The sequence below is a fragment of the Notolepis coatsorum genome (genome assembly GCF_963971535.1).
Source record: "Notolepis coatsorum genome assembly, chromosome: 4".
Lineage (NCBI taxonomy): Eukaryota > Metazoa > Chordata > Actinopteri > Aulopiformes > Paralepididae > Notolepis > Notolepis coatsorum.
The window spans coordinates 106,343,115-106,369,004 of NC_140168.1; the positions used below are offsets into that span (position 1 = coordinate 106,343,115).

The 25,890-nt window shown below is 45.9% G+C and overlaps 1 protein-coding gene across 1 annotated transcript in view; it reads left to right on the forward strand.

Moving 5' to 3' along the window:
* Positions 1-1,158: 1,158 nt before the first annotated feature.
* The window catches only part of ripor2 (RHO family interacting cell polarization regulator 2), a gene marked incomplete at its 5' end in the record, with an annotated part of 174,533 nt that continues 149,801 nt past the window's right edge, over positions 1,159-25,890 (forward strand). Inside the window, 1 exon segment of the mRNA XM_084312062.1 lies at positions 1,159-1,429. Coding sequence (XP_084168188.1) covers positions 1,159-1,429 — 271 coding nt within the window.

Consider the following 25,890-nt stretch of genomic DNA (forward strand, 5'->3'; position numbering starts at 1 on the left):
AACGCACTAAGGAGATTGTATGATGACTGTGAAATACAAGTGAGGAGTTTAGACGCACAGGGCGTTGTATCGGACTCATATGGAAGTCTACTGTGCCCGATTCTCATGAAAATGATTCCCGAAGAAATAACCCTGGAGTTTACGCGTGTTCAGGCTACAGGGTCTGTATTGAAAGTCAAAGACCTAATGACATTCCTGCAAAGGGAACTCGAGAGTCGGGAAAGGACAATGAACTTGACACAGAGAAAGGAGACTCCACCTCCACCCGCAGACAGTGTCTGGGAAAGGAGGAGTCGGCGGCCCCAGCGCGCGGGCGCCGCATCGACATCTACATTTTACGCAGCTGACAATGAAGATGGAAAAGCATGTGTATTCTGTAACAAAAGCAATCACAGATCAAAGGACTGTTCAGAATTCACTGCTGAGATCAGAAAAGAAAAATTAAAGGTACAGGGCAGATGCTACAGATGTCTAGGTGCCAGGCACACTTCTAGTAAATGCAAAGTGCAGGGAATGTACTGTGAGGAGTGTAATAGTGTATGGCATCATAGAACAGTGTGTACCAGACAGAAGGGCACACAGAGTAATGTCAGGGAAAACCCCACAGATACTGTAGTGTCAATTGTCCCAACATCAGAAAGGGGCACAGTTCTGCTGCAGACAGCGACTGTATGGATAGAAACACCCACACGCAGCCAGATAGTGCGGTGTGTTATGGATGGGGGTAGCCAACGCAGTTTTATAAGAGAAGATATCTCAAAGGCTCTAAATCTACCAGTAGTAGGGGAGGAGGTATTGAACCTGCATACATTTGGCTCGCTAGTACCCAAACGAATAACCTGTAGGAAGGTTAGAGTGTATCTGAGAAATATTCGAACCAACCAAGCAGTGGAACTAGAACTACTGGAGACGCCACTGGTGAGCACGTCATCAAACCTGACAACAGCCAGTGAGAAACTGAGAGGAACGCTGCACAAAAGAGGAATGCAACTTGCTGATACCCCAGTGAGGGGAATGGAATCAGAAAAGCTTGGAATCTTGATCGGAGGTGATCACTATTGGAAAATCGTCACTGGACGAATGGAGAGACTGGATGACGCACTAGTTGCGCTCGAAAGCAAGTTTGGATGGTTAGTGCAAGGAACTGTCACAACGGCGATGATGTGTGTCACAGAGACTCCAGACGTGGACGTGATGCTCGTGAGCATGGGAGAGGAGCAAGCGCTTTCAAACCAGTTGCGCAGCTTCTGGGAAACTGAATCCCTCGGAATTGACATGTCAAAAGAAGGCCGCGCTGAGAGCGCAGACGCTGCAGACGCGCTACTGAAATTCGAGGAGTCAATCAAATACACGAACGGGAGATATGAGGTTCGGTTGCCATGGAGAGAGGAACAGGTGATCATCGCTGATAACTACGCCACAGCTGAGAGTAGATTTGCTCACCTGGTAAGAAGATTCCATAGCAACCCCGTACTGTACCATAAATATAATGACGTCATCCAAGAGTACCTAGCCGATGGAATAGTAGAAATAGTAGAACAGGTGCAGCCCAAACAATTGGAGAACCCTATCTACTATTTACCCCATCATGCTGTAATTAGAGATCAAAGAGAAACTACTAAATTAAGAGTAGTATTTGATGCGTCTTCACATGGAAGAGATTGTCGGTCTCTTAACGAGTGTCTCCAAACCGGCCCCAATTTAAATCCAGACCTATTAGGCATTCTAGTCAGATTTAGACAGTATAAAGTGGCCCTCATGTCAGACATTACGAAGGCCTTCCTTCAGATTTCTCTAAACGAACAGGACAGAGATGCACTGAGATTTCTCTGGACCACCGGAGACACATTGTCAATGGACCAGATCAGCATTCTGAGAATGACACGAGTTCCATTCGGAGTGTCCTCCAGTCCATTTCTATTAGCAGCCACAATTCGTCATCATCTAAAGAAATACGAGAATAAATATCCAGAGGTCGCAAAAACCCTAGATGAGTGTCTCTACGTAGATGACTATATCTGCGGTGCTCACACAGTAGAGGAGGCTTTAAAAATCACTCAAACAGCCAAGGAGATCATGTCTGAAGCTGGAATGGATTTGTGCAAGTGGAAAACGAATTCAAATGAGCTGCAAAGAGAATGGACACAACAAGTGAAAAATGAACAGGTGGAAGTCAAAAGCCAAACGCCAATGAAAGTGTTAGGGCTGACATGGAGAACAGAAACAGACGACTTTGTGTTTGAAATGAAGGATTTTATTGAACATTTAAAAGACAAAAAAAACACGAAGAGAGGAGTTCTCCAATCCGCAGCACGAATCTTTGACCCAATAGGTTTTTTATCCCCATTTAGCATTAGGGTAAAATGCCTGTTCCAAAAAATGTGGGAACGGGGTCTCGACTGGGACGCACAGCTCCCAGATGACCTCTCCGAAAAATGGAACCAGTGGTGCGCTGAAATTCCTGATTTAGGCTCTATAGCCATAAGCAGAAGTTACACTTCAGAACTACAGAATAGTGACGACACGCTTTTAGATAAAGAGATCCACATATTCTGTGATGCGAGTGAAAAAGCTTATTGTGCAGTAGCCTATTTGCGCACGACAGATATAGATGGAAAATGCGCCACTAGTCTAATAACGGCCAAAACTAAAGTTGCTCCATTAAAGAAAATCACCCTACCTCGACTGGAACTGATGGGAGCTTTGATAGGGTCTAGACTAGGAAAGTTTGTATGTGAACAATTAAAAATGCCTGAAATCAAGACACACTATTGGACAGACTCAATGATCGCTCTCCATTGGATCAAAGGCACGGCTAAACAATGGAAGCCGTTCGTTCAGAGTGATCGAAATTCAGAACCTGACCCTCCCAGAGAACTGGGGGCACTGCCATGGAGCAGAGAACCCGGCCGATCGCGGCACACGGGGCTCCAGCGTAAAGACGCTAAAAGATGACTCTCTGTGGTGGCACGGGCCACAGTGGTTAAGAGAGCCAACCGGAAAAAGTACGTCAAAAGATGATATTGATGAAGGAGTGAATTTGGAGGAGTGTGTGGTGCAAAGCCAGATAGTGAAAGAGGAGAAAACAAGTATGTGTTTGGGCCCGCTATTTGACCTGGGAAAACACAGCAAACTCAACCGAGTCCTGCGCGTCACAGCGTGGATGCTGCGTTTTACAAGCAATACACAGAAGAAAGAAAAAAAGAAATCTGGTCCGCTGTGCGCAGAGGAAATCAGAGAGGCGGAGAAATACTGGACAAAACTCTCCCAAACAGAAAGCTTCCCAAAAGAACAATCAGATTTGTTAAATGGAAGAGAAGTGCATAGAGGCTCAAAATTAATGAGCCTAAAACCGTTCATGGATAATGAAGGGCTTCTGCGCGTCGGAGGACGGCTTCAGGAAACCAACTGGGATTACGCACAGAAACACCCTCTCATACTGTCCGGGACTAACCCCTTCTCCTTGCTGGCCATTAAGAGAGCGCACAATGATGTATTCCACTCTGGTTTACAAGACACCTTGACACAGGTGAGAGAACAGTTTTGGATATTAAGAGGACGCCAGTTGGTGAAGAAAATGGTAAAACAGGTGTTCGTAGGACGGGACGGAAAGGTTCGTTCATGTTCGTTAAGACTCCCCAAGAATCTGGTCCTGAAGAGACCGGTACAGCTGCTGTACCCCTTGGAACTAGAAGAATGATGACACCATGGGAGCTCATCGGGGGGGAGTTTGTTGTGACTTTTTGATAGTAATATATAATTTGAACAGCTTGAAATATATCATTTATTATTGTAGCAAAAGGTGAAATGAAATTGGCATAAATATGTTTTATAATAGCCTAAATGGAGATTCAAGTTAAATTGTTTATCATATTGTTTAGAATTAGATTGCATTATAGGACTGTATTCTGTGGTGCACCATCTTTGCCCCCAGTGGGAAGTCAGCTGCGCGCAGGCCTATAGCCACACGCTTCAACGCTAATTAGCAACGCGTGCCACCTGTAAAAGGGGGTGTGTTTGATCCTTCGGGAGAAGTTAGTTGACAGAATGTTTGTTAGAATAAGCTATGCCTCGCTGCTGCTCTGCTCTAGAAAAACCTGTAAAGGGAGAAACGAATTAAATGGATGGAATTGAGAACTACATTTCTGCCTCTTGGTCGTCAATGAAACATGAAGAACAAAAACTGTGAAATATGAATAATCATACGTGTTTAAATAAGAAGAGGATTTGGAACAGTTTATTGTGCAAACAGTCTGTCTGTATCTGTCCTCATGTCTGTCTGTCTGCCTGTCTGTCTGTCTGTCTGTATCTGTCCTCATGTCTGTCTGTCTGTCTGTCTGTCTGTCTGTCTGTCTGTCTGTCTGTCTGTCTGTATCTGTCCTCATGTCTGTCTGTCTGTCTGTCTGTCTGTATCTGTCCTCATGTCTGTCTGTCTGCCTGTCTGTCTGTCTGTCTGTCTGTCTGTCTGAATAGGTAATGCTGTAATTATCTCTTATCTCGCAATACTTTCAAATGATAGAGATCACGTTTTGCCGAGGGGAGCTTTTTTGTTGTTGTTGACGGACGACTATTTACAACCGCCTGATTGGTTCCTCCGTGACTGCGTGCTTGTCCCCGTTATTACCCAGCAGCCTCGGGGCAGAGAGGGGGGGGGGGGGGTGACACACAGCTGTGTGATGACAGATGAGGAGGAGGAGGAGGAGAGTTGGGGGGTGAATACTCTTTGTCTCCTCTCTCTGACTGGCGGTGATCTGATATTGATATTGGATATCGGCCCCGATATGATTCAAATAGCTATATCGGGTATCGGAGACAATTATTACAATTATTTTTAATACTTAAAAAAATAAAAAGATTTATTTGAATAATAAATAACAATTCAGTACATTTATATCTATGTGTTAATTTGTTACATTCAGTTTCACCGAGTTAGGAAAGTAATGTTTTAAGTCGAGCCTGATGTTGCACAAAAGAATGATCCCAGGCTCTTCCACACAGCGAGGCACACAGTTTATTAATTGAACAACGGGGATCAGATCGGTACTCGGTATCGGGACTGAACCAGTGGGATCGGTGTGTCCCTACGTCTGGCCTCCTGCGGACCAGTGACGCGCCACTCGGGGTGACAGTCGCCCCCACAGGTGACAGAGCTGCCGCTGTTTAACCCTTTCACTGCCACACGACAGAAGCTTAACCCTTTACTATCACACTATACCGATGGTCGCCGTGCACACACGTGCATTCAGAGCCCAGTAGCAGTCGTCGTACCACTTTGCTTCAACCATCCTCATCCAATCGCGTCCTTTGCCCCGTCTGGGACATGTGGACCGGTCACAGACCAACCTTCCTGAAATCTGCACCTTTTTCCACGTCGTTTGTGGACCCGCGTTTCATCGAGTTCACGTACTGTACCCAGGTGAGCTGCGTTCTTTAGAAGTGGCCTCAGTTCTGACATGGAAGAGGTATCTTTACCATCTCTCCCCCTCTCTCTCTCTTTACCATCTCTCTCCCCCTGGCTGCTCCCTCTCTCTCTCTCTTTACCATCTCTCTCCCCCTCTCTCTCTCTCTTTACCATCTCTCTCTCTCTGGCTGCTCCCTCTCTCTCTTTACCATCTCTCTCCCCCTCTCTCTCTCTTTACCATCTCTCTCTCTCTGGCTGCTCCCTCTCTCTCTCTTTACCATCTCTCTCCCCCTCTCTCTCTCTCTTTACCATCTCTCTCCCCCTGGCTGCTCCCTCTCTCTATTTTTTTTTTTTTTTATTGGTCTTTTTCCCCCTCCATTTTCCTCCGATTTTCTCCCATCCCAATGTTAGTCGTATGCCAATTCCCAGTCCCTTCCTGGTCGCTGCGCACTTATCCCCCACAGTCAGATCATCTGGGAGAGTGGAGGCTACCACATGCTTCCTCCGACACACGTCCAGCCAATCAACCGCTTCTTTTCACCTGGCAGCGCGGATTCTCATCGAGAGGGCGTAGCGTGTGGAAGGATCACACTATCCCCCTCAAGTCCTATCCGCGCTTAGCAGGCGCCCCGACCGAACTGTAGGAGTCGCTGTTTACAACGACCCGGACCCACCCCGCCAGCTTCTCCCACCCTCTAATACAGCCAATTGTATTAGTGCAGACGGCCAGCCAAGCTGGTGACAACCCCGGAGCTGTGAGCTGGATTCGAACAGGCGAATCCAGCTCACAGCTCCGAGGTTGGTGACGAACGCAATCTCCGCTCGGCCACCTAACCGCCTCCCTCTCTCTCTCTTTACCATCTCTCTCCCCCTCTCTCTCTCTCTTTACCATCTCTCTCTCTCTGGCTGCTCCCTCTCTCTCTCTTTACCATCTCTCTCCCCCTCACTCTTTCTCTTTACCATCTCTCTCTCTCTCTCTGGCTGCTCCCTCTCTCTCTCTTTACCATCTCTCTCCCCCTCTCTCTCTCTTTACCATCTCTCTCCCCCTGGCTGCTCCCTCTCTCTCTCTTTACCATCTCTCTCCCCCTCTCTCTCTCTTTACCATCTCTCCCCCTGGCTGCTCCCTCTCTCTCTCTTTACCATCTCTCCCTCTCTCTCTTTACCATCTCTCTATCTCTCTCTCTCTCTTTACCATCTCTCTCCCTCTCTCTCTCTTTACCATCTCTCTCCCTCTCTCTCTCTTTACCATCTCTCCCTCTCTCTCTCTCTTTACCATCTCTCTCCCTCTCTCTCTCTTTACCATCTCTCCTCCCGTTCTTCCTCTCTGCTCTGTCGGTCATGTCTGACCAGAATAAAGCTGTAAAAATGCGAAACGAAAATGTCAAATTTTATTTTTGTATTTCTCCACGTGGCAAATACACAGCTCACAACATGTTTTTTTTATTTTTTATTTTTTTATTTTTTTATTATCTTTTTTTCCCCTTCTTTTTCCGATTTTTCTCCCATCCCACTGTTAGTCGTTATGCCAATTCCCAACCCCCTTCCTGGTTGTTGCGCACCCCCCCCCCCCCCCCCCCCCCTACTATTGGTCCGGGAGGCCGGAGACTGTCACATGCTTTCCTCCGACGCATGTGCAGCCAGCCGGCAGCCAGCCTGGCCGCGCAGACTCTCAGTGTAACGTGTGGAAGGTCACACTACCTCCCTCCAGATCCTACCCTCGCTGTGCAGGCGCCCCGACCGAACTGTAGGGGTCGCTGTCCACAACGCCCAGGACCCACCCACGGCTTCCCTCCCCCTAACTCAGCCAAACGAGTTAGTATAGCGATCAGCCCGAGCCGAGGCAACGCTGACTCTCCGGGAGTCGAGACCGCAGCCTCTTGCATTGGTGACGAGCACAATCTCCGCTACGCCACCTGACCGCCCCCAGCTCACAACATGTTTACTGGAACGTTTTGGAGTTGTATATTTGGAGTGTATGGCGCATTTATATAACAGCTTTTTTCCAAAGCGGTTTAAAAATGTTGACCCGTTCACTCACACATTCACACACCGACGGCGGAGGCGACCATGCGAGGTGCCGACCTGCTCATCGGGAGCAATTAGGGGTTAAGTGTCTTGCTCAAGGACACATCGACACGCTGCCCAGGGATGAGCGGGAATCGAACCGGCAACCTCCAGATTACCAGACGACTGCTCTACCTCCTGAGCCACTGTTGCCCCTAATAGTAGCAGACAAAACAACCTTCACGGAGCGGTGAGGAATAATTACCCCACAAATCACCTTATCAACGTGAGTGTCTCTTGACCCCTTCGGCATATATCATCCTCTTTCTCTCTCTCTCTCCTCTCTCTCTCTCTCTCTCTCTCTCTCTCTCTCTCTCTCTCTCTCTCTCTCTCTCGCTCTCGCTCTCTCTCAGACCCCCTCTCTCTCTCTCTCTCCCTCTCCCTCTCTCTCTCTCTCTCTCCTCTCTCTCTCTCTCTCTCTCTCTCTCTCTCTCTCTCTCTCTCTCTCTCTCTCTCTCTCTCATCTCCCAGGAATGGTGTAAATAATAAAAGCAGTATGATCTGGATGTAAAACAGTAATCCATCTAGCGGGGTCACCATGTTGGCAGCAGATGTGCTGCGGGGGGGTGGGGGGGACGGACATGTGGACCGGCTGGGGGGGGGGGGGGGGGGGGTTGTGGCAGCCGGCATGTAGACCAGGGTCACGTTGGTGATTATGATGGATTATTATTATTATTCTGTAATCTCCGTACAGTAAGGAAGCGGCCAGATCACAACCTACTCTGCTGCTGCTCATCTCTTAATGCACTCATACACACCATCTCTCTCTCTCTCTCTCTCTCTCTCTCTCTCTCTCTCTCTCTCTCTCTCTCTCTTCTCTCTCTCTCTCTCTCTCTCTCTCTCTCTCTCTCTCTCTCTCTCTCTCTCTCTCTCTCTCTCTCTCTCTCTCTCTCTCTCTCTCACACACACACACGATCAAGTGCATACTCTACACTCCAATACCAGACAAGCAAGACACACAACACACGACACACTATTTCACTCTCTCTGTCAGCCCCCCCCCTCTGATAACTCTACTGTGACCTCTCCCTGTCCCTCTTTCCTCTCTCTCTCTCTCTCTCTCTCTCTCCTCTCTCTCTCTCTCTCTCTCTCTCTCTCTCTCTCTCTCTCTCTCTCTCTCTCTCTCTCTCTCTCTCTCTCTCAATTCAATTCAAAAGGCTTTATGGCATGAATTTTCACAAATGTTGCCAAAGCACAATTATGACATAAACAATATAAGATCAAAGAAATTAAAGTAAATAAAGGAGATGGTGCGGTGAGTAAAACATGGTACATGTATATATATATATATATACAGTATATGTCCTACTGGTTGTCTCTTTTCTTGTGACATGAATTGACATATTTTGCAGCTAAAACTGCACATTCTTTCTGTTCCCCCAGGAGGAATGGCAATTTCTGCACTTCTGTCATACTTTGGAATTCTGGGGAAATTATTTCAATTTTTGGAAAGAATTCCTCCCTAATATTTCTGTAATGTTCACATTGTGTTAGGATGTGTAGTTCTGTCTCTACGGCTCCATCATCACAAAGACAGCACAACCTCTCCTCTCTGGGCAGCCAGGTCTGTCTGTGTCTGCCCTTCTCTATCGCCAAACCATGGTCACCTTCTCTCTCTCTCTCTCTCTCTCTCTCTCTCTCTCTCTCTCTCTCTCTCTCTCTCTCTCTCTCCCTCTCCCTCTCCTCTCTGGGCAGCCAGGTCTGTCTGTGTCTGCCCTTCTCTATCGCCAAACCATGGTCACCCTCTCTCTCTCTCTCTCTCTCTCTCTCTCTCTCTCTCTCTCTCTCTCTCTCTCTCTCTCTCTCTCCCTCTCCTCTCTGGGCAGCCAGGTCTGTCTGTGTCTGCCCTTCTCTATCGCCAAACCATGGTCACTCAGTCTGTACTTTGTCAGAGTCTTTCTTAGATTCTTATCAGTTACTGTGCTGAGGTAGTCTGCCACAGTATACTGTCTGTTTAGGGCCAAATATGTTTCTAATTTGTGTTGTGATTGTGTGAGTAATGTATTTATCTCTTTCTTTAGTTATAATTTGGTTAGGTCTAATCTTCTGAGGCTGGCTAGGGTTTGTGATGTCAGAGTGTGAGATGTCAGCCAGTTTCATTATGAGTTGACAAAAGGGGCTCCTTTGTAGGTCCAGCTCTTGGCAGGCCAGGGCTTTATGATGATAGCAGGCCGGGTCACTTTTTTTAATATGGCTCCAGAATTTAATTTATATTTTTTGCATATTTATGAATAACGGATATTGTCCTAATTCAGCCCTGCATGCAGAGTTTGGGCTTTTTCTTTGTACCCTGAGAATTGTTTTGCAGAACTCTACATACAGCAGGATCTCAATTGTCCCATTTTGCCCAATCCATTAGTAATAAAAAGGGCCCCATTCCTCACTGCCGTACAGTGCAATCGATTCTATAACTGCTTTAAATATTTTGAGCCATGTCCTGATTGGAATTTGGATTTTAACTGAACGCTTGATGGCATAGAAAGCCCTTTTTGCCTTCTCCTTGAGTTCCTTTACAGCTGAACAGAAATGTCCAGTGGAACTGATTTGTAAACCTAGATACGTATAGCTATTTGTTTGTTCTATTTGGGTCCCACCTATTTTGAATTCTGGGTCATTTGTCTGTAACTGGGATCTTTTTTGGAAGGTCATCATTTTGGTTTTCTTCATATTCACTGTCAGGGCGCAGGTCTGACAGTACTGATGAAGACCTTCTCTAGTAGGAGACAGTATGACCAGGTCATCTGCATAAAAGAGACACTTAATTTCTGTGTCTGTGAGAGTGAGACCAGGTGCTGCTGACTGTTCTAATAATAATGCCAGTTCATTTATATAGATATTGAACAGTGTGGGGCTGAGGTTGCAGCCTTGCTTCACCCCTCTGCCTTGTGGGAAGACGTCTGTGTGTTTATCTCCAATTTTGACAGCCAATTTGTTATTTTCATATATGGATTTAATAACATCAAAGGACCTTCTCCCTATACCACTTTCTATTCATTTACAGAGTAGTTGCGTTCGTGTTACAGAAGCTATTGAGCTTGATCTGGCTTTTACAGCTAAATGTACTGCGCCTGTACCGTCGACAACAGATTGTCATCTCCCTCAAAGGAAAACTCCAACATTTTGGGAAATTAGCTTATTTGCCATCTACCCTGGAGTTAGACAAGAAGATACAAACCTTTTTCTTCTCTGTGCATGCAGTAGGAGTAGGAAGACGTTGGGAACTAGGCTAATGGAGGAACCTACTTCCAGCGACTGACGCTAAGCTAGGCTAACGGTGCACGTCTTCCTACTCCTACTGCACGCACAGAGAAGAAAAAGGGTATGCATCTTCTTCTCTAACTCCAGGGTAGATGCCAAATAAGCTAATTTCCCCAAATATTGGAATTTTCCTTTAATCCGCATGCAAACCCGGCCAGCAAAAAATAAACATGATACATATATGTCTTATATGTCCTGGCTAGAAGTGTTTATTAAACACCGGGAGGCTACTGTGATGAAATACACGATACTAGCTAGAGATTAGCGTCACATAGCGCGTCACATTTTTCTGAAAACCCAAGTAGTAGCCAAGCACATACTGTTCCATAGCATACGCCTTCAGTTGATCATGACAAATCCTCTCTTACCTTGACGATTAAAAAGCCTCCATCATTTAGTAAATAGTATTCCCATGGCTGGTGTTGAGCTGTAGCCAGCCAGCTAGCGTTGATGCTATTCAATGCTATCAACATTAGCTAAATAGCTAACCAACTAAATACAATAGACAGTGGTATCCTGAGGTAACGTTAAATACAGACAACGTTTGCTAGTCAAAAGGATTGGACACAGGGACAAGTTAAACATCAATCAATAAATTTAATACAATTTAAAATACAAATTAAATTTAAAATCCTCCTCATCGTCGATTGCCTGTAGGCTGTAGCTGCATTTTGCGTATGTGAGCCGCGGTCTCTCTCGCTCTTCTCCTTTGGAAAGTAGCGTTACGTCAGCTCAAAAGCACAGAACCGGACGTTAAAGTTATTCAATAACAACGATAACACTTCCAGTCGGGGGGTTTCAAAATACAAAACAGGAAAGACATTTATTTTGTAAATTTGTGGCACGCACTTATTTCTCGAGACGATTTCGTTTTTACGGAAACCTTTTTTTAAATGAAAACTAAATGAAAAACGAAAAAGATCAAAACCGTTTTCGTCTGGACATGGCCTGATTTTACCCAAGGGGATCAATAAAGGAATATCGGCTCTTATCTTATTCTCACCCAGCGGGCCACTTGACGCATCCCAGTGGAACACCCAGAGCTAAGCATGATCACAGTAGCCACTATCAGTGAAAGGAATGTTGTCTTTTCTCACTAAGAATAACAAACGGGCCGGGGGGGGGGGGGAAAGCGTGCTTAATCCTGTTTAGGAGGGCTACTGCGTGCCGGGGGGCCCACCTCGTTGCCATTTTGGATCTGAATCAAAGAGAAACGGGACGTACAAAGATGTGGACATTTCAGAGAAACACAATAAGAATTGCTCTTGTTCGCCCGGGTGCAGTGAGCGAGGCGCGAGGGAGTTGACCTGGTCACTGGGCAGCGCAGCGGAGCGTCCATTCTGGGTCAAATTGTACACGTTGACACAGAATGGAGGCGACGTCCTCACCCAGAGCCGAGGCGTCGGGGGATGATGTGGTAGAGACAATATTTATAGAGCGTGGGGAGAGGGGGGAGGAGAGGGTAGGGGAGGAGAGGAGAGGATAGGAGAGGGAGGAGGTGAGAGGGGAGGGAGAGGAGAGGAGAGGAGAGGGAGGAGAGGAGAGGAGAGGGGAGGAGAGGGAGGAGAGGGGAGGAGAGGAGAGGAGAGGGGGAGGAGGAGAGGAGAGGAGAGGAGAGGAGAGAGGAGGAGGGGAGGGGAGGGGAGGGGAGGAGAGGAGAGGACAGGAGAGGAGAGGAGGGGAGGAGAGGGGAGAGGAGGAGGGGAGGAGGAGGGAGAGGGGAGGAGGAGGGAGAGGGGAGGAGAGGAGAGGAGACAGGAGGGGAGGAGAGGAGGGGGAGGAGAGGGGAGGAGAGGAGAGGAGAGAGGAGGGGAGGGAGAGGGGAGGAGAGGAGGAGGGGAGGGGGAGGGGAGGAGGAGAGAAGAGGGGAGGAGAGGGGAGGAGAGGAGAGGGGAGGAGAGGAGGGAGAGGGGAGGAGGGAGAGGGGAGGAGAGAGATGGGATGGGGAGGAGAGGAGAGAAGAGGGGGAGGGAAGGGGAGGGGGGGGAGAGGGGAGGAGAAGACATTCCTTCAATCTTGTACTGGTGACTGACAGAGCGAAGGGACAAGCAGACGTGGCTTTGAGAGAGTTCATAATGAAAGCAAAATACTACTAATAATAATAATAATAACTTGGTTTTATATAGCGCCTTTCATAAAACCCAAGGTCGCTTTACATAGGGGGGGGAAACGACAACAACACACATGGTGGACAGACACGACATTCAATGTAGGAAATTAGGGGTCAAAGGCCAAGTTGAGTTATTTTAAGGAGTCCAGAGTTGCGGAGTTCTGCTGGGAGGGTGTTCCAGAGGGTGGGGGGCTGTTCCAGAGGGTGGGGGCTGTTCCAGAGTGTGGCAGCAGAGGGTGGGGGCTGTTCCAGAGGGTGGCATCAGAGGGTGGCAGCAGAGGGTGGCAGCTGTCACAAAAGGAAAATTAATTGCTAGTACGGCGGCATTAATGTACCTCTCTGATTAACGAGATGTCTTTTGTTATTATGGTAATACTTCAATTAGCGATGGGGGGCGTCTCGTTGTGTTTCTAAAGGCCCGGCGTGGAGAGGACCCTCTGTGAAGCGGCACGCTCGGGGACATACCGTGCAGTCGAAATGTTGTAGGTTCAATTCCGGCTTTTGACCCATCATTACGACGGTGTAGAGGCGGTGACTCCCGCCCTCTGCTCAGATATGTTGACGGTGTTTGCTCACAAATCAATCGGTAGCCTACACTCCGATTTTCATAGCCTACTTGATCTAAAAGATGCACATGCTACCGTTTCTGTTTGTTTATTAAAACCGGTTGATGTTATTATAGGCTACGATGGTGAACGGTGTCATTTTGATTTATTGTCGGTCAGCTGAGCCGATTATCTGAACTAGTGCTTATTTATGTGCAATACCCTTTGATTTTTCCCCCTCCATTTTCCTCCGATTTTCTCCCATCCCAATGTTAGTCGTATGCCAATTCCCAATCCCTTCCTGGTCGCTGCACACTTACCCCCCACAGTCAGATCATCTGGGAGAGTGGAGGCTATCATGTGCTTCCTCCGACACACGTCCAGCCAATCAACCGCTTCTTTTCACCTGGCAGCGCGGATCCTCCCTGAGAGGGCGTAGCGTGTGGAAGGATCACACTATCCCCCTCAGGTCCTATCCGCGCTTAGCAGGCGCCCCGACCGAACTGTAGGAGTCGCTGTTTACAACGACCAGGACCCACCCCGCCAGCTTCTCCCACCCTCTAATACAGCCAATTGTATTAGTGTGAACGGCCAGCCAATTCGAACAGGCGAATCCAGCTCACAGCTTCGGGGTTGGTGACGAACGCAATCTCCGCTACGCCACCTAACCGCTTTAATGATCCATTCTAATTGAACTGAAATTGAACATTTTAACTGAATTTAAACTGAAACAGAAAATAACAATTTCGTGTTTTTAAATCTTAAAATATTTGAATATTCGGCCTTAACTCATTGACCGCCACGCTGTTTTCCCATCTCTACTCAATGGCGCCAGCGTTGTTGACCATTTCCGCGATGTTTGCGGACCCATCGTGTATTCTGCATTATAGCTATGGAGACACTAGTATGGCTCATTTGACAGGCATTGTTTATAGTCCATCACTGACAAACTAGTTAATTTCTACATACTACAGTTTGTGTGCTATTCCACACTAAACATCGCCCCTTTCCAAAATAATCCAGTCTTTTTTTCTAGATCGCGAGATATGACGTGTTATATGCATTATGCCCAAATCGTTCGGGTTGCTCGCCTGAAAATTCCAAATATTTCCAAATCAAAGGTATATACCATACATATATGTTTCTTCACAAAAGCATCAAGGGGGGTGGGGGGGGGGGTCGTTTTACCTCGAAACTGTGATCGTTACCAAAAGCGTGTTTTAGGTTCGGTAAAACACGACACTGTGATCGGTACAAAAGCATGTTTTAGGTTAAGAAAATACCAGCAGGTTACCTGAAATAGACCTTACCGTAGTCAGAAGGTACTCCAAAATGAATAAATCCCAGTCGTCCCATCGCGATCGCAATTACTCGTGTATATTGGGCATGGCTATCATACGTGAAACAATAGGTTTGAGGCGATCAAATCTCCGACCGATTGCTGTGTCCTGATTCCCTCTGAGGGGGAGGAGTTCCTGCGAAAGACCCAGAGACCATACCCAGTTCAAAAGGTTGGCGATACTGCCACCTGGCGGGATTCGATCGTCATTGCCATTTTAACGTATGCAGCGGTGCCAGGGAGACACGGGCAGCTCAGAGCGAGTGTTTAGAATGGGGATCAAAGGAAAAATATCACAAGGATCTAAAAAACGAGAACTCGCTTTTGACGCTCAACCGTTGGCGACGAAACACGAGAATACTCGTTTTTTGGCAGCCAATGAGTTAAGAACAGTAGACTATTCTAAAATGATTTTGGGCAGTCATGCACATCCCTAGTTCTTAATGGCTTTGAAGTCTTATCGTGCCCATGGATGTGCATTACCCCCCGCGGTGCTGCCATGGCAAACCAAAACAAAATGGCTGCACGGAGAAAGCCCTGGGATGGAAACCCCTCGGAGCTCGAGGGCCTCTGGGCTCTGGGCTCCACCGGCCCGTCAGAGATGGACGCCAAGGCCTCTCGCTCCACGCCTGGGCCTCAAAATGTCACAACGCCGCGGTTAATCTCGTCTTCTGCACGTCTACATGTCACGCCACCTCCTCCTGGCCTTAATTCTCCCTGCATGCACTGCAGCATCGCGCCACTGATGGCCTGGAATCGGCCTGGGGAGTCTAATCACTACAACGTTTATAACACACACACACACACACACACACACACACACACACACACACACACACACACACACACACACACACACACACACACACACACACACTAGGAGTGAAACGAATGCTATGAAGCTGGGGCGGCTAGGTGGTGTAGTGGGCAAGGCACTCGCCACCAATGTGGAGACGCTGGGTTCGCGTGTTCGAATCCAGCTCTCCACATTGTTTTCAGTTTGGCTGGTCGTCCGTACTAATACACATTGGCCGTATTAGGGGGTGGGAAACTGATGGGTGGGGATCGGGCGTTGTGGACAGCGACTCCTACAGGTCGGTTGGTGCGCCTGCGCAGTAGAATCAGGAAGTGTCGGGGGCGGCGTGAGCCTCCCACGCGTTACTCCTCGCCACTGAGAGATCGAGCTGCGCAGGTGAAAAGATGCGACTGCTGTTACCTCAAGTACCGGAGGGGACTTGTGCTATGTATGACTTAGTCCACATTGCAGCCGGCTTGTGGGAGGCAAGAAACAGCGTTCGTGACAGGGGAGGGTTGAATTGGATGATACGAAATTGGGATGGGAGAAAATATAGAAAATGGGAGAAAAAGTGGATAAAAAAACCCGAATGCTATGAAGCTTTGAACGCTGGGTAGAAGTCACTTGGTTGGGGTAGATTCTAATGACAAAAGTAGTTCATTATGAAAAGAATCAAAAAGCCTGGTCAAAGAATAACCAGGACTATCAAATGTGACGGACCGCACACACTCTGGAGAAAATTAGCAAACACAGACACACACACACACACACACACACAAGGTCACAGACACACACACACACACACAAGGTCACAGACACACACACACAGACACACAAGGTGACAGACACACACACACAAGGTGACAGACACACACACACACACACAAGGTCACAGACACACACACACACACACAAGGTGACAGACACACACACACACAAGGTGACAGACACACACACACAAGGTCACAGACATAGATGTGTGCGTGTTGTTGGTTAACTTGTTTTTGGAACATCACTGATTTGTCTCTCTCTGTCTCTCTCTATCTCTCCACACACTCTCTGAACTATCTCTCTCTCTCTCAAATTAAAATGGCTTTATTGGCATGACGTAACATGTACATGTTGCCAAAGCAAATGCTTAATATTAACATTAAACGTGAATTAGAAAACAGATATCAAAGTGCAATATCATCAAAACATAAAACATAAAATATTACAGCATAAACGTGTGTCAGGTGACTGTCACTCACTGTCCCTCAGTTTATGGCAGGCAGCAACATAATAATAATAATGCATTTTATTTAAAGGCGCCTTTCTGAGCACCCAAGGTCGCCCATTCAAAAAACAAATACAATTACACACAGTAAAAACACAGTATTACAGAGTTACATAGGGGAGTAGTTATAATAAACTTAAAATGAAAGTGAATATGCCAGAATGAACAGATGTGTTTTGAGACGGGAAACAAAGGTGGGGAGGTTATCTATTTCACGGATGTCTTAGGCTGCTGCTAGCTCACAGCTTGTTGAGTCCTCCCCTAGTAGGACTGGTCGTTTTTCTGTATCTGATCTGCTATGGTGTACTGTCAATTTAGAGCCAGATAGCACTGCATTTTGCTCTGTGCTTTTGTTTGTGTTTTCCAATAGGTGATGTAGTTTTGTTTTAGCTGTGTAGTAATTTGATTGATTCTGATTGGTGACGTGTTCTGTTCCTGAGGTGTGTTAAGAGAGCAGGTTTGTGGACTCAGCCTCAGGACCAGCTGGGTAAGGGGGTTCCTGATGCTCCTCAGCTCTTGGCACTGCAGGGCTTGATAATGGTACGAAAGGGGGTCACTTCGTTTTAGGTGTGTCCAAAAGTTAATTGCTCTTTTTTGTATTTTTAGTATTAGTGGGTAACGGCCTAATTCTGCCCTGCATGCATTGTTTGTAGTTTTCCTCTGGACATGTAGGAGAATCTTACAGAACTCTGCATGCAGGGTCTCAATGGGGTGTTTGTCCCATTGGGTAAAGTCTTGTTTTGTAAGTGGACCCCACACCTCAGTGACCTCACTGCCATAGAGTGCAATTGGTTCAATAACATTCAATATATTTTAACCAAATTCAAATAGGTATTTCTGTTTGTATCTTTTTTTTTTATGGCATAGAAAGCCCGGCGTGCTTTCCCTCTCAGCTCATTGACTGCTTCCTTAAAATGTCCAGTTGAGCTTAGCTTTAGTCCTAAATATGTGTAATGTGTGCAGTACTCTATATGTTTTGTACCAATTGAGAACTTTGGTAGGACGTCCTGCAGGGCTCGAGACTAACGATGTCCCGTCGTCCCGGGGACGATCAAATATTGATTTGGGACGAACAGAAATCTTTTTTGGGACGCAAACGGGACGGAGAGGATTTTATTTTGTTCACAGGAAATGTCAATTAGCCGACTGTCAGTGCGCGCATATATATATATATATATGAATTATTCTACGTTAATAAAACATACCTGGTGATCAACTACAGTTTGCTGTAAACATTATGATATGTGTGTAGTGTTCTGATAACGACGGCTGCAGCGGGAGCTGGCTCATGCTGGATTTGCGAATAGCATGCAATACTATACAGTGCAATACTCCAATTCAGCCATTGGCAATTCAGCCGTTGGGTGGGGAGCGCTGTTGAGCGGGCCTGTGACCGGACCTGAAAGCGCCCCTGGCTCTGCGGCTCTGCAGTTGCATACTATTGGGATTCGTTGGAAGCAGCACGGAGTCTCGACTCGGGACTTATTTTATTTTATTTTAGCAGCAGTTATCAATATCGACCAGGAGGACAGCGCGATCTAAGGGACATGTTTCATTACTAGTCAAGTGTCATTACTTTAGTTATCAAAGGTGGAATCTCTGGACGCAATGACATTATATAGTTTAAAGCTAAACTATGTTTTTCTTTCTTGTTAGAAGAGGGATTCAGTTAGATTTGATTTGATCTTTATTTATCTCTAACATTTTCAACCATAAACACACACATTTGTAATAACAAAAAAAACTAAAACGAAATAAAATACAAATACATTTAAATATATTTTCCTATGGAAGGAATAATCAACATGGCTCCAATTGGTTGACTATAACAGCACCGTGACCAAATATCCCTATACTAGCACCTTGTTAAACACTTTTTTTTATATATATATATTTATTTATTTTTAATCATAATTATTCTTGTGAAATCTTTCCACCTGGGAGCCTTTTGAGTTGACTAAATCAATTTATTCTCCCCTTCTCTGAATGGTGTTTCTTATGGCAATAACAACTATAGACGACAAAACCAAAGTAAAGAAACGACATTCGATTTTTGGGACGGTTACATTCACTTTGGGACGGTTAAAATTGTATTTCGGGACGGTTCTGGGACGGTGGTGAAAAAAGTTAGTCTGGAGCCCTGACGTCCTGAGATCTGGATCTTTTTTGGAATATCATTATTTTGGTCTTTTTGGGGTTTACTGCCAGGGCCCAGGTCTGACAGTAATGCTCTAGCAGGTCCAGGCTCTGCTGTAGGCCGTCTGCTGTGGGGGACAACACAACCAGGTCATCTGCAAAGAGCAGGCATTTCACTTCCCGATTGTGGAGACTTACACCGGGGGCAGAGGACTTTTCTAGTATATTAGCCAATTCATTAACTCATTGGATGCCACGGACTTGAGCATCTTTTGTTCCTACCACGCCAACGCTCTAAGAGATAGGAATAAGTGGCTGTTTGCAGGGCTATATTCTATATTATAGCTATGGATACAATACCAGGGCTCTACGCTAACCTTTTTCACTAGGGGCACAGGTGCTCCTAAATGAAAAAATTTAGGAGCACACAAAGAAATTTAGGAGCACCCAAAAATATTTAGGAGCACAGTGAAAATATTTCAAGTAACAGAGTTTTTTTTTTTTTTTTTTTTTAATAAATGTATATTTGTACTGTGCGTGCATGTGCAAATGGGAACGGGACACACATCTGTGCAATAGCACATACCACCAAAGTCACTGGCCCACTGTGTGCATGTGTGTGTATCATCTGCGTGTGCAAACGGGAATGGGACACAGACATTTGAACTATTAATTAAGTGATTAATGCCTACTGTGGCAAAGTTGTAGCCAACAACTAGGCCTAATAAGAAAGGCAGTGACATTGAACAAAAAGGAGACACTGGCTTTACAACCAGGGCCATCAGTAGAGGGGGGAGCTAGTGTTGCTCTTCTAGAAAAATAATCCTTTCAGGGTTGCCTATTGAAATACTGTACACCTCCAGTACAGAAACATTGTTTATGAGTTTGCGTGTCAGGTAGACCATTGATTGACAGTCGATTCTGCCAATTACGACGTCACACCGCTTGCACTCTGGCCATCCGGCGCTGCAGCTAGACCCTATTGCCACACCGCTTGCACTCTGGCCGTCCGGCGCTGCAGCTGGACCCTATTGCCCACCTCTGCGGTTGATAACGCTAGCCAAGTTAGCTGTACACACATACACAGTGGGCCAGTTGTAGGGGTGTAACAATGCATCGCAATGCATCGATCCTACTTTGCAATATTTACAAAACATGACATTGTTTTCGAACTCTAGCCATGGGAAAATGTTTAGCCAATTCACGTTAAATTTGTATGTCTTCCCTCCGGCTCCAGTGGGTGTAGCTTCGCTAGCTACAGTGGCTACATTGGGTGCTACAGTGGGGGTAGTAGTGGGTGTAGCCTCGCTAGCTTGGCCAACTTCGCTAGCATGCTGGCTAGTGTCAGTATCTTGGTTAACGTTAACGTTAACTATCACCTCTGTAACATGAGCTGCCTCGCCTGACTTCTCATTCTCCGGTATCTTTGCAAAATAAAAATGAATGGGCTTCGACATGGCTGTATTGTCTGACTCAGACAGTGACGCTGATCAGTTTCCAGTCGCGTGACCACAGGAAACTCTACTGTGATTGGAACGTTTATGCGGCTGTGAACTGTGGGACTTGTAGTTTTGTAACGATTCTCGCAACGGAGAAAAAAAAGAACGAATGAGGCTGTAATCTGCAGTCGCACGCCGTGCAAGTAATTGATTTTTCAGGTTCGCACACACATATTTTTAGGGGCATATGCGAGCAATATGGTCGCACTGTAGAGCCCTGAATACTATGGCCCATTTGACATCAACTATCTATCGTTCAATATGTGAAAAAGAATGTATTTTTTCATCCATACATTCGCATGTTATATAGTTTTAGAGTGATCCCGTCTAATCCCAGAAAACCACGATATGCAGCAATACGTGAATTTCACTAAGCGCTTGCGTTTCTCGTCTGGACACGCTACTATTTTAAAATCAAATGTATATAATAGGTATTATGTTTCATCATGAATGCATGAAGGGGGGGGTCGGCATACATTGTGGAGTAACGTTACACACACGTTGCGATCGAGGTGAAATCATGGTTGGATCAAAGCAGGGTTGATATCATTTTGTCCTTACCTCAGGGCTGTACGTTAACTTTTTTTGCACATAGCACTGGTGCTACAGAGGTTGATAGTTTTGTAGCACTGGCCAAAATCTTGTAGCACAAGTATAAAACGTGTTATATTTGTAACAGTCACAAATGTGCCTATTGTATTTGTGTTATTTAGTTGCAGTCAGGGAACAAACTTAACCTTTTGACTTACCAGCCATTTGGCTGGTAGATTTAAAAAAGGCAGATTTTTTACCAGCCAAAAATTATAAATTGCTTTTTTAGTATATCGCCATGTGTTATTATTACTATAATACTCTCATATGCTATTTTCAATTAATATCATAAACAACAAGGAATATTAGCATAATTTTGAGTGGACTGAAGGAATGAGTCAGCGTTAATAGTTTTAAATGCAAATAATTTATTGAAACATAGAAGTGGGGTCGGTTGGGACACACACACAATGGGGGACCCTGATGTAAACAAGACGAAAGTCTTTCTATGGTCTGCATCCCCTTAACAATTGTGTGTATTGAGCCGTACTGTATTGTACCCATTCTGCAATCTGTTAAATAAAGTTTTCGTTCATTCACACTGTTTCAACTCACCACCCCCGCATCATCTAGTCTTCAAACTTCCACTCCTCTCGACACACACACACCCTTTCCCCAGTCCACACTGTCTCTATGGCTCTGCCTCTGATCAGGATTAGCTTGTTAGCTTATGCTAATGTAACGTTCATTTCGGGCGATGTGGGCATAAAGGAATGGCGATGATGCAAAGCGTGTTAGATGCATTTGACCCGTTGTGAGAAAAAAAAAACACCACAGACTTATTTCGGATCGCAAAATAGCCACACTGCTGTGCAGCCCCGCTCGGCTGAGAGCAGAAGGCAGAAGCACGGTCTGGGTAACGTTCATTTCGGACTTTATGACGCGAGGATTGCAAAGCATGTTATATGCATTTGACCCGTTGCCGAATAAAACAGCAGGGATTTGTTTTGGGTCGCGACAACACTATCTACTATCTCTGTTTCAATGTCCGCGTTCCAAACGCTGCTGAGACGAGTCCTGCAGTCACCTGCTGTGTTGTGAGCTGAGCTGAGCGGATATGAGTCACTGCTCGCAACTCGCGGGGATATTGTTCGCTAGGGATTATGGGATTTGGTGTTTGATATATGGAGTTTTACGCAGAAGTAGGCCTGCCGCGATAAGCAATAAATCGATTAATTGCCACGATAATTAAAATGAATGCAATGATTTTGACGGGCGCGATTAATTGCTATTTGCGCGTTTGTTTTAATGAGGCGGAACCAGTGCCCCTTGCAGTCTCACTCCGTGTGGGTTGGCCGCTGGCGTTACTACAGAGCACAGCACGGGAGCTCCGTGGGGCAGTAGCAATGCCACATATAGCTTAACTACATTTCTCAATAGTGTTGCTCCTTTTAACCAAGTAGCGTTATTTGTAGTGTAACGTTAGAATAACACAGAATAACGTTAATACAATTACATGCATCATTGTTTACAATGAACGGGTGGGGCTAGTCAAAGCACTGGAGACGGGGACAAGTTAAACATGAATAAATTTATTATAACGGGTCGTTTTCGAGTCGTGCTGCAGTGCCTACGCACCACAGCTATTCTATTATATACTGCTTTGACGCTTCCTCCTCATCGTTGATTGCCTGTAGTAGCTGCATCTAACGTTAGTAGCTAACGTTAAAACTAAAAAACACAACCGGACGAGACAAGTTGTCGGCTAGGATAATCACAACAATACTTCCGGTCCGGTCGGTGGGCTTCAAAATAAAAGTCTTAAACCGGAAAAGACGGAGCGGTGGGCTTCAAAATAAAAGTTTTGGGAAATAAATTTCTCAAAAAAAATTCTCTAACCGGTCGCAATAATATCGCTTATCGCGATATTTTCGGGGGCAATTAATCGCCCAGCAAAATGTGTTATCGTGGCAGGCCTACGCAGAAGGGACATTGTATTTAATCGCACAAGACTACAAGTACCAAGTGGATAGCGGGCCATCGCACCAGTGCTATTGAAGTCAATCCTTTCATCGCACAGACTGACGTCAGTGTCGCACGTGCAACATATATATCGCACTGTACTGCCCTGCCTTACCTTCACTAGGAGGTACCCCAAAAAGAATATTCCAATTGTCTGATCGCGAGTCCAAGTACTGGTGTCCATCGTGTCGCCAACATAATCCACAACAGATACATCGCGGGCATTTGACGCTTCTAAATGCGATTGGGATAACCGGTCCACTCGCCTGACAAACAAAAGTGCGCCCGAAGACATTTGAACGTTACACAGGCCAAGATATACAGTTTCAAACGGTGCTCGATACGGCCACCTGGGAGGATGCGGCCGGTATTGCACTTTGGCGATCTCGGGATGATTCCCCATGTTAACCCCGAGTCCGTGTGCCTGTAATGAATAGAAATATTGAATAAAAGAAATAACGATGAAAACCCGACTATACTCGGGTCTGGCGCTGATCGGTTGGCGAGATAACCCGACTATCCTCGGGTCTGGCGCTGATTGAGTTAATATAGATATTGAAGAGTGCAGGGCTGAGGTTACAGCCCTGACGAACGCCCCGCCCTTGGGTAAAGAATTCTGTTCTTTCTTTGCCAATTCTTACGCTGCACATATTACCAGAATACATTGATTTAATAATATCATTTGTTTTACCCCCTACACCACTCTATAACTTTATAGAACAGTCCTGTATGCCAAATAGAATCAAAAGCCTTTTGGAAGTCAATACAACAGGCATATATTTTGGTTTTATTTTGGTTTATATGTTTATCAATTAGGGTATGTAGGGTGTAAATATGATCGGTTGTGCTGTGTTTTGATATAAATCCAATTAGGCTTTTACTCAAGACATTTTACTTGGTAAGGAAGTTTAAAATTCTGGTATTCATAATGCTACAGAAAACCTTCCCAGATGCCTCTGTAATTATTAGTGTCAAATTTGTCTGTTTTTATAGATTGGGAGTCCATGATTCCAGATGTCAGGAAAATATCCTACACTCAGGACCAAATTGAATAGTTTTAATATAGCCAATTGGAATTTCTTGTTCATATTTTACATAATCTCATTCAAGATGCCATCAGGTCCACAAACCTTTTTAGATTTAAGAGTTTGTAGTTTCTTGAGCAATTCCTGCTCAATAAATGGAGAGTCTAATGGATTTTGATTGTCTTTTATGGCGAGCTCCAATTTAGTCAATTTATCAAGCATTTGAGATTGTTCTGTGTTTCCATCAATTTGAACAGTGTGGTGTAGTGTTTTAAAATGGGTTGTCCATATATCACTGTTCTGTATAGCCAATTCCTGGTTATGTGGTTTGTTTAGGTGTTTCCAATGTTGCCAAAAGTTTGTTTGTATTGATTGCCTCCTCAATTGACCTTTCGCAAAGTCCCGCCCCTCTTGGTTACTGTTGCTACGTCCCACCAGTGTTCCGTCTGAGAGCCAGCTACTGTACGCTCGACAAGCTGCCTGTCTTCACAGCCGGAGGCTCTCCGTAGCTCACCAGTCGCGTTAACCCTTTCACTGTGTCAATACAGAAGGTTAGCCCTTTACTATCACACAACCGACGGCGATGCTCCATCATTAGCATCATTAGCTCCGCTAGACCCTATTGCCACACCGCTTGCACTCTGGCCGTCCGGCACTGCAGCTGGACCCTATTGCCCACCTCTGCGGTTGATAACGCTAGCCAAGTTAGCTGTACACACATACACAGTGGGCCAGTGACTTTGGTGTAGGGGTGTAACAATGCATCGCAATGCATCGATCCTACTTTGCAATATTTACAAAACATGACATTGTTTTCGAACTCTAGCCATGGGAAAATGTTTAGCCAATTCACTTTAAATTTGTATGTCTTCCCTCCGGCTCCAGTGGGTGTAGCTTCGCTAGCTACAGTGGCTACATTGGGTGCTACAGTGGGGGTAGTAGTGGGTGTAGCCTCGCTAGCTTGGCCAACTTCGCTAGCATGCTGGCTAGTGTCAGTATCTTGGTTAACGTTAACGTTAACTATCACCTCTGTAACATGAGCTGCCTCGCCTGACTTCTCATTCTCCGGTATCTTTGCAAAATATAAATGAATGGGCTTCGACATGGCTGTATTGTCTGACTCAGACAGTGACGCTGATCAGTTTCCAGTCGCGTGACCACAGGAAACTCTACTGTGATTGGAACGTTTATGCGGCTGTGAACTGTGGGACTTGTAGTTTTTTTTTTTTTTTTTTTTTTTTCCCTCCATTTTTCCTCCGATTTTCTCCCATCCCAATGTTAGTCGTATGCCAATTCCCAGTCCCTTCCTGGTCGCTGCGCTTTACCCCCCACAGTCAGATCATTTGGGAGAGTGGAGGCTACCACGTGCTTCCTCCGACACACGTCCAGCCAATCACCGCTTCTTTTCACCTGGCAGCGTGGATTCTCATTGAGAGGGCGTAGCGTGTGGGAGGACCACACTATCCCCCTCACGTCCAATCCGCGCTTAGCAGGCGCCCCGACCGAACTGTAGGAGTCGCTGTTTACAACGACCCGGACCCACCCCGCCAGCTTCTCCCACCCTCTGATACAGCCAATTGTATCAGTGCAGACGGCCAGCCAAGCTGGTGACAACCCCGGAGCTGTGAGCTGGATTCGAACAGGTGAACCAAGCTCACAGCTCCGGGGCTGGTGACGAACGCAATCTCCGCTCGACCACCTAACCGCCCGGGACGAATGAGGCTGTAATCTGCAGTCGCACGCCGTGCAAGTAATTGATTTTTCAGGTTCGCACACACATATTTTTAGGGGCATATGCGAGCAATATGGTCGCACTGTAGAGCCCTGAATACTATGGCCCATTTGACATCAACTATCTATCGTTCAATATGTGAAAAAGAATGTATTT